We start from the raw sequence: 10,083 nt of genomic DNA on the forward strand, positions 1-10,083 counted from the left end.
AGTTAGCCATCACATGTAGCACAACACAAAATTTCTCAACATTTAGGGTAAAATAAACAAAGTGAGCTAATAGAAAACATGTGAAGTAGAGGCTTTCTCAACAGTTTCATAGCAACAGAGGAAAAAAGCCCATACATCCTCAGAAAAAAATATTACATATTAGTTCTCTCTCTCTCTCTCTCTCTCTCTCTCTCTCTCTCTCTCTCTCTCTCTCTCTCTCTCTCTCTCTCTCTCTCTCTCTCTCTCTCTCTCTCTCTCACACACACACACACACACACACACACACACATAGACACACACACACACACATAGACACACACACACACACACACACACACACACATAAAGCAAACATTGTAACCAAATCTAAGTGAGGGATGAAGAATCCCTCACCTTAAGTAAGGAGGTGATAGGCAAGAGAAGGCAAAAGGCCATCACATCCAATTCAATTCAGTTGCTGCCATCCATGAAAGTGTTGGAATTAGGGTTGCAGAGAAACGCACACAGTTTGGAGAAGACAAAGGAAGCTCAAGGCACACAATAGATAGTGTGTTACTTAGTGTGCAATGGAAAAATTGATAGCCCCAGAGTAATGGGCGTATATACAATGCTCGGGGGGAAAAACCTCCTAAAGAGGGAAAAAATGCCCCGACGGTCCTAGTGTGTTCCCTGGAGTGATGCGACGAACGAGAGCTAGCACATGAGTAAAGGGAAGTGCCATGCCCTGAGGACATGATCAGTCCACAAGGGGAGTAAGCCCAAAGCTTTGCGAAAAGCTTCAAGCTTCTCACGAGATAATGCCTTTGTGTAAAAAAGATCTACAAGGTTGTCCTGTGTTGGCACATAAGCCAAGCTGATCTATCCTGCTGACAGCCTCTCCCTGACATAGTGCTAATGCACCTCAATGTGCTTTGTGCAAGCATGAAAAACTGAGTTCCTCGCAACTGCCAATACGCTTTGACTGTCAGTGTAGATAGTGTTAGCAGTGTCTTGTCCAACACCCAAGTTAGCCATAACGCATCTGAGCCATACACACTCAACCGTAGCTGTGAAGACTGCCCTGTACTCAGCCTCACAACTCGAAGTGGCCACAGTAGGTTGCTTCTTGTTCAACCATGATATACGTGAACTACCAAGCATGAAACAAAAACCACTTGTGGACACTCGTGTGTCAAGACAACCAGCCCAATCTGAGTTTGAAAAAGCATGTAATTCTAGCGGCAATGATCCCCCCTTGGGATAAAACAAGCCAAGATGTAAAGTGCCACTAAGGTAGCGGAAAATCCTCTTGACAGTCTGCCAATGCTTAGACCCTAGGCTATGCATAAATCTGCTGACCTGTGAGACTGCAAACTGAATATCCGGCCTCGTGTTGCATACATAAATGAGGCAACCAACAACAGTTTGATAAAGAGTGACATCAGCAGGACCGCCAGCATCATGTAGACTCAACTTCAAATCTGTTTCCATGGGAGTGGCAATAGGTTTGCAATCCTCAAGTCCAAACTTACATAGCAATGTCTCTATGTAACTTTTCTGACACAAGGCAATACCACCATCACACTGCTTAAACTGTATACCCAAGTAATGATGCAACAGCCCCAAATCTTTCATCTTGAAACAAGCATTCAAATCAGCCTTAAATTTAGCAATATGTCTCTCATTTGGTCCAGTGATCAACAAATCATCGACATAAAGAACCACAATGAGAAGTACATCACCCTCACGCTTTACATACAATGTGCTTTATGTTGGACTGTTATGAAAGCCTCGTTTGACCAAGTGAGTGTCAGCTTCCTCATACCAAGAACGAGGAGATTGCTTCAACCCATACAAAGCCTTCTTACATTTGCACACTTTGTCCTCTTGTCCTTTTATGACAAAACCACGAGGCTGCGTTACATAAACTTTCTCAAATATGTCACCATTCAAGAAAGCAGTAACAATGTCTGATTGATGTACATCCCAACCAAAATGAGCTGCCAATGCACATAGAAAACACACAGTAGTCATACGACAAGTGGGAGCAAAAGTCTCTTCATAATCTATGCCTTTTTGTTGTGCATAACCCTTTGCAACAAGTCGAGCCTTATGGCAATCGATCTCACCATCGGGTTTCGTTTCAACTCGTAAACCCACTTTGTACCAATGACCTTTTTGCCAAGAGGCAAATCACATAAAGTCCATGTGTCATTTTCTATAAGTGCATCATATTCTGCTTACATGGCAGCCATCCAATTTTTTGAATTATGTGCTTCATCAAAAGACAGAGACTCCTCAACATCATGTAAGCTAGACACAGACAAAGCATAACAATCTGATGCATAAGATGCATGGCGAGAGCCTAAAATAGTACAATTAGACAAAGGTGCATCCAATTTACTGTCGTGCAAAGTGTGCACCAGCCATTTTGGCATACCTCTCGCCTACTCATTTTCAGCCCTTTCCTCATCAAGTACATCATGTACATCTGCATCAGTAATAGGCTGATCTGTAACATTTTCAGAAACCCTCATAGGCTGTACATTTGCCTCATTGGAACTTACATTCGTATTTTCACACTGAAAAGAGGCAACAAAGTGTCATAAATGTCCTCTGAGCTTACATTACTGTCTCTAGTACATGACAGCAAGGGCTGAATAGAATTTTCCACAAAACACTACATCCCTTGAAACCAGAATACATTTTATTTGCGGATGATACAACCTGTAACCTTTGCTTTCACACTATAACCAACAAAAATACATTTGACAGCCTTATCATCCAATTTTCTGCGCTGTGTTTGTGGCACCAAAGCTTTGTGGCACCAAAGCATATGCCAAACAGCCAAAAACACGCATGTGCTCAATAGAAGGCTTTCTATCATGCCATGCTTCATATGGAGTAATAGACTGCAAAGCATTCGTAGGACACTTGTTTAGTACATAAGTGGCACACATGATGGCCTCAAGCCAAAAAAATGTGGCAAAGCTTGACTTTTGACCATACATCGTGCCATTTCCGTAAGTGACCTGATTTTCCTCTCAGCAACACCATTTTGTTGAGGTGTATAAGGCATTGTACATTGGTATTTTATCCCACGACTAGCCAGAAATGCATTGAATTCATGAGACATATACTCCCCTCCTCGATCGGAACGGAGGGTGCCCATAGTACATTTCGAGACATTTTCAACCATAGCTAGAAATTGTTTGAAGCACATAAAAACTTCGGACTTCGCTTTAAGCGGAAATACCCATGCATGCCTGGAGTAATCATCAATGAAAGTCATGAAGTAAAGGTAATTGCCCAAAGACGGAGTTTGCATGGGTCCACAAACATCATTATGCACAAGCTGCAACCTGCATGTGGCCTGAACTGAACCATCCTTTGGAAACTTAGAACGCTGCATCTTACCCAAAATACAGCCTTCACAAACATGTTTGACAGGTGCTTCAATAGGCGGCAAAGAAGCAACCATATCATATTTCTGCAAACGCAGCAAACTGGCAAAATTCAGATGACGAAAACGTGCATGCAAAAGTTTTGCATCTGAAATAGCCCTTGAATCTGCAACAGCATTTGCAAAAAAAATTCCACACTTGTCATACACAGGGAGCTTATACAACCCACGGCACAAAAGGCCAGATGCAACAATTTCACCACCAAAATGGAGATCATGAACTGTACATTTTGTCATCCATAAACTTGACTACAAGTCCAAGTCTAGCAAGTGCGGATACAGATAAGAGATTCTTCTTGATCCAAGGTACATAAAGTGCATCAACAAGTGTGAAGGAACTGCCATTTGCAGCAGTAATAAGCACAATCTTTCCAACTGCCTGAACCAGATAAGAGGCATTGCTGGCACAAGTGACTGAATTCCCATGAGGGACAGACTCGAGAGAGGTGACAATTCACGATGTGAGGTAATGTGCTTTGTAGCACCACTATCGAAATACCACACATGTGAATCTACAACAACTGACAAGCATGCATCATGGACAGCAGGATTTTAAGTGCACTCTACGCTGAAAGCCAATTCTGCATCAACATCAGCAACACAGTCTCCTTTCACAGAAGACTCAACAATGGCTGCATTTGTAGTGGAACCAGCATTTGCAGACCGCCCTCTTTCTTCTTAGCCTCTTTGGCCTTCAAATTAGAACACGACTTGATCAAGTGATCATTAGCTTTACAATAATGGCAACGCATTTTCTTTTTGCCCTTATAACCAGAATTTCCAGACGAATTGTTGCCAGTAGAAGCATTAGGAACAGAATTTTTTCCACTCGCAACAAAACCATAAGAAGTGGCTGTATTGCTGTTACCACCCTTTCTCTGAGAAGCAATAAAAGCATGTTCAACTGCACGCTGCCTAGTCGTGTTTTTTCTAGAAAGTGACTCTTGCAACAGCAATGTGCATAATGCATCAAACTTGACAACTTCAGGGATTTCCTTGGGTCATAAGTCTCCAAGTACTAGCAAAAGTCTGGTAAGAATCTGGTAAGGCATCAAGAACAGTCTGCGCAAGGGAACTGTCTGAAATGACTTCACCTGCAGAAATAAGTTGCTCATTGATATCCTTGACACTAGCAAGGAAAGTGTCCATATCATCTTCCTCATGCATAATCTTCGACTCCAGCTCTTTATGCAGCAAAGCAATTTTAGCCTCATTGCGACTTGCATAAAGACCAGCCAAAATATCCCAAGCCTGTTTTGCAGATTTTGCTGAACGGATGTGAGGGACAATGGTGCGCTTCACAGACAACGCAATCAATGCATGAGCCTGCGCATCCTTTACATCCCAACGAGCTTGTTCTGCCGTAGGCAAAACAACTCTAATAGCAGCAATCCTTGCAGCAAGTCCTGCAACATCCTCAACATCGCCTACATACTCAGAACCAAGACGTACATCAATGCCATGCACAATATTCTAGACGCCCTTTGACACAAGAACGTGTTGCATCATATAAGCCCACATAGGGTAATTGTCCCCATCCAACCTGTCCTCAGCAACAAACATCTTGAAGACATCTGTGTTGTTGTCAGCCATGGTAAATGCTGCACCTGATGTGAAAACTGCCCGAAAATAGGAGAAATGGAGCGGGAACAATACGTGCTATATAGCACAAACCGTAGAAGACTGTAAGGCACCTGTTATGCAGAAATTGGCACTGACAGAAACTCTGCACAAAATGACAAAATTGCCTGTGCAAACCTGCCTGTAGTGGAAACGGAGGCCGAAATGAGCCCGAATCAAAAATCTGAGCAGACTAAACTCTACGAGCTTACCCAAAATATTTGTCGACCAGCGAAAGCTCGCCAAACCTCACTATAATCGAAGAAAGTGAGCAGGCGTGTGCTGGAGCAAGTGGCGACTAAGCCCAGGAGGACGTAACCTGCTCTGATACCAATTGTTGGAATTAGGGTTGCAAAGAAGCGCACACAGCCTGGAGAAGACGAAGGAAGCTCAAGGCACACAATAGAGAGTGTGTTACTTAGTGTGCAATGGAAAAATTGATAGCCCTAGAGTGATGGGCGTACATACAATGGTCGAGGGGAAAAACTCCTAAAGAGGGAAAAAATGCCCCGGCGGTCCTAGTGTGTTCACACACATCACTACCACGTGTATATGGTAACAGAAAGGTCATTTCAGACACTTGTACAAGAGGCAGGATACTCTAAATCACAAATCTAGGATGCCAAGCATATGGATCCCCTATCAAGCCAGTCCAAGGAACTCTAATCAAAAGCCACCTAACTAGGCTATGGCATGTAAAGGACAAAGTAGTAAAGTAACAAAGTGACAAGCCATACCATAAGCCAGGCAAGAAACCATACCTTTATGTGTGTTGGGGAGACTCATTACTGACACGATAATAGATGCACTGCATTCTACTAATGAGCACACATGTCACCGAGGTACACCAAGCATAGGCTCGAAGGATTGCAAGGTCTGTGCCAGTCGATCGAGCAAAGGGGACATGCTAGAGCAAGGGATGAGAAAGGCACCCCTCATTGAGTAAAAGGTAAAAATTCAAGGTCATCACCAACAAAACAATATAACTATCAGCTCCATTATGCATACTATAAGCCAACTATAATAAACAGTTGAATTTTAGCAAGTTGAAGCAGCTACAAGTATAAGTCGAATGCCAAAATAGTGAGAGTTTCTATAAAGAAAACATGCAATGGCAACCAATAGATTGTAGCTGGATAAAGCAATCACAGACATGTAAAGTGACCAAGTGTGTGTGTGTGTGTGTGTGTGTGTGTGTGTGTGTGTGTGTGTGAGAGAGAGAGAGAGAGAGAGAGAGAGGATTTCACAATTTACAAGCACAAGTCTAGAGTAAAAGCACATGTTGAAAAATCAATGAGGATTTCACAATTTGAAAACACAAGAGTCCTTGCATGATGAACCCTAGAAACAAGGGATGCTGCCACCGGCTCATGCAAGTATGCATGAGCCAAGGAGTGCTCCGAGCAACTGACAGGGATCGGAGGTGTTCGTGTCTTCTTCGAAGGCGCCGAGCATGGCAAGCCACCTTGCTACATGCGTAGAGTACAGCTAGGGGCCCTTAGTGACACCCTTTTTTCCTTTGTAGGAATGAGAATTGTTGTTCAACAAACCTTGTCCTGCTTGGTGGTTTGGATGGTAATGGTGCGAGTGAGTGGATGCTCGGGTCCGTATGTGGATCATGGTGGACTGATGGTCATTCTCACAGTGGTCATTGAATCTATCCAATTGTGTTGCAAGCATCCATGGGCAAGGTGGGAGTTCCCCAAGGGTGGTGACTCCTCACAAGTCATTCCTTGTCTTTTTGAGAGTATGGTTTCCATATGTTACAAATCAATGTTGCAAGCCACGGTAGGACAAACAAACGAGTAGGCCAGTACCAACCATTCTAGCTCTCTCTTGTCATGGCAAGTATAGTTCCAACTTCCATGTGCCGTTGTAATGCTAAAAGGTGGATTGCAGGCTTTATCTTATGCACCGGGCATGTGCTCTCGCAACCCGTAGGACATGAAAAAAATTAGTACTGGCTTATTTTTGCCCCCATGAAAATTCTATGTATAATTACAACACCATGATGATATTACCCCTACACCAAGCAATTCAGGCCATATTTCATCTCCTCAAATTGCTACTCAATATACTCATTTCTACCTCTAGTGGTACCCTTATCAATAATGCAAGCGCATATGCGTGCACACTTTTCTTTTTGTGACACGCGCGCACACACACAATTTGTACTACTTTCTCCCTTATTCTCTAGGGCATGTTTAGCATGCCCAAAGTCGGCATGCATCTTCTCTGACGAGAACATCGTACGGACATATACATGGCCATGCATCAAATACCGGGTGAATATCATGATACATTACGATCCTCTTCATACAGTCTCCACTATTGAAAACCTTAAAATTCAGGCAAATAATTGTTAACTGAAAAACTGAAGGATTGTAGCATCAAAATAAGTGTGAAAAATTTCACTACATAGCCAAGATGCTATATATACCTTGCACAACCGGTTAACAATCGAGAAAAACCATCAATGTACTAAATTAAAAGAAAACTTTAGAAACATATCCCCTGGCATGAAGTATGTCAAAAAGAGTAATTCAGAACAAAGATTCATAATAACCCCTTGGTTGAAGTATGTCAAAAAGACAAATTCAGAGAACAACGATTCGGTAACCCCCCCCCCCCCCCCCCCAGCGCAAAAAAAGAAGGAAAAAGCCTGGCCTTACACACTCAACATGGTGCATTATCATGTGGATTTCATGAAGGTCAATGTACAAGGGAAGAAAGCTACATCCTATTATCAGCTATCTGAACACAATCTCCATGCCACATTTTCCCTCCAAGGCTGACCTTTTCATGAGCCCATAACTGCTGAGAAAGGCAGTTGATACCGTCAACTCCAGAATGCTGGGACTTCCAGGCACCGGCAAGATATAATAGCTGACACTGAGCAAAACCCAAGTTTGCTAATGAAGCTAAACTGACGCATTCACCTTACCTTTCTGGAGCCCAAAGGCACTCAATGATACTCTATAGCATGGCTCCGAGGCCCCAAAGACACGAGATCCCATAGGCGTGAAGCAATGTCACACAAAGTGGAAGGAAAAACCTGAGAAAAGACTCCCTTATCTCTAGCGTTCGCACCCACCACTACCCTAGGAGACAAACATCCTTCACTGTTGTCACACAACTGACCAAGTTCCTCAACGTCGTCTTTCGCGATGAATGTGCCTTCCACGTCGAGTGGCATAATTTGATTACTTCTGCGCTTTGCTGCACAATGCAGCCTTGAGATGCTCTTGCTCTGCAAAATGTCTCCCGGCATAGCTAGAGCAGGGCAGCTTCCAACTACCTCGTTTTCCATCACTGTGGACATCTTATCTTGCTCAAATCGGGCCACAGCATGTGTATCTCCACAAGAAGAAAATGCATTTCTTGATGTCTTTCCCATCAATGCTACACCCCTTGCCAACATATCATTTGCATCTGAAGCTGTGTAAAATGGGTCCTTAGTTTTTGTAAGCATAGCACCATCACCAAGGGAAAGATTGGCAATCTGAGCTTCATCCATACACTCATAACTCCTCAGAGCATCGTATGATGCATCCACAGATGTAGACACAGATAAGAAATCCCCTTCTGGAGTAGCTGTGGTGCAATCATCCATTTCTGACTTACTCCGAGACGACAAAGAGTGTTTTGATGTGTCTTGTGTGCCTTGCAGCTTCCCGTATTTGCCCTTGCATTTCTTACCCTTGCCCAGAACATGCTTCTTCGCCTGCTTCTTCGTATTCTCCTTGCCCCTTTGAGGCTTGCGATCATCTTCCTCTTCTCCCATCTCTGCCATCTCAATAATTGTGCTCAGGAGGTCTCTATTAGAAGAAGCAGCCCACCTGCTCCAGAAGCTAGAATAGCAGGAAAAGCAGTCGCAACTACAGCTGGTCTTGTGCGCTACCAGCGACGGCGGTTTCCCAGGCCGCGAGCGAGTTCTCTTCGAAGACAGAAACTGAAAGGAGTGGGAAGTAAAATTGAGTTCATGTTTGAGGCCTACCTTTGCAGAGGAGGAAGATTTCTGCTGCAGCTTCTGGGCCGGGAAGATGACTCCTGCGAGCATTTGCAGGTGAAGCCCGAAAGCCAGCATGTAGGTTAGGACTTCTCGATCATCGTCGGAAAGTGGAGAGAGAAGAGAGCGGGCACGCTTGGGAAGATGATGTTCGAGCAGCGAGAGCAGCTCTGCGGGAGCTTTGCCTTTGCTGGTGCGCGCGGAAGACAACCCCATTGCGGCGACAGAGAAACAGAGAGAGAGAGAGAGAGAGAGAGAGAGAGAGAGAGAGAGTTAACGGACAGACAGGAAGGAGAACGAGGCCGCCATAGCCGACAGGAGGAGTGTAGGTTTGGAGGGAAACAAAGAGCGAAAGAGAAGCTTAGGGTGCACGTTCACATTTTTACAGACCCACAGCCAAAATTCCTGTATATCCTGTCGCCAAGACACATTTCCACACTTCTTTTTAAGTTCTTTATCTACTCAACAAGCTCACGCGACCTACCTCTTGCAGGTCTCGTTCGCTCTTACCAAGGGGTCATTCCTATATAGTTTGTGAAGCCCTGATCTGAGAATGTGTATACGTACTCACATCTCCGATGAATCTCGTTCGATTTTCACCAACAAGACAATATTATATAGTTTCTCAAGTTCAAACATATGAGTATGTGTGTACGTACCTACGTGTAAATGTGTGTGTGTGTGTGTGTGTGTGTGTGTGTGTGTGTGTGGCTATCTTTATATATCTCCCCATGACAGACATCACATTCTCTCTTTTTCTCCCTTGTTGGCATTCCTCACCACACCACCTCTCTCTCTCTCTCTCTCTCTCTCTCTCTCTCTCTCTCTCTCCACAAAAAGAGAGAGAGAGAGAGAGAGAGAGACTGACTATAGAAGACCAAAGTAATGAAAGCTCTTTGCTATTGTTTAGAGCGGTGGTGTGTATGAGGGAGAGTTACATGTACATGGTAAATCAAGAGTATACTTTGGTTCACTTGCTAAAAAATAGAACTCAATGAAATCAAACTCTACA

General features: G+C 43.7%; 1 protein-coding gene across 1 annotated transcript; it reads right to left on the reverse strand.

Moving 5' to 3' along the window:
• Positions 1-7,730: 7,730 nt before the first annotated feature.
• On the reverse strand, positions 7,731-9,496 carry LOC147435675 (uncharacterized). Its single transcript, XM_086488668.1, has one exon. The coding sequence runs from the start codon at positions 9,285-9,287 to the stop codon at positions 8,028-8,030; it is 1,260 nt and encodes a 419-aa protein (XP_086344794.1). The 5' UTR covers positions 9,288-9,496; the 3' UTR covers positions 7,731-8,027.
• Positions 9,497-10,083: the final 587 nt, after the last annotated feature.

This window comes from Adiantum capillus-veneris, chromosome 18 (assembly GCF_014529385.1).
Source record: "Adiantum capillus-veneris isolate H3 chromosome 18, ASM1452938v2, whole genome shotgun sequence".
Classification (NCBI taxonomy): domain Eukaryota; kingdom Viridiplantae; phylum Streptophyta; class Polypodiopsida; order Polypodiales; family Pteridaceae; genus Adiantum; species Adiantum capillus-veneris.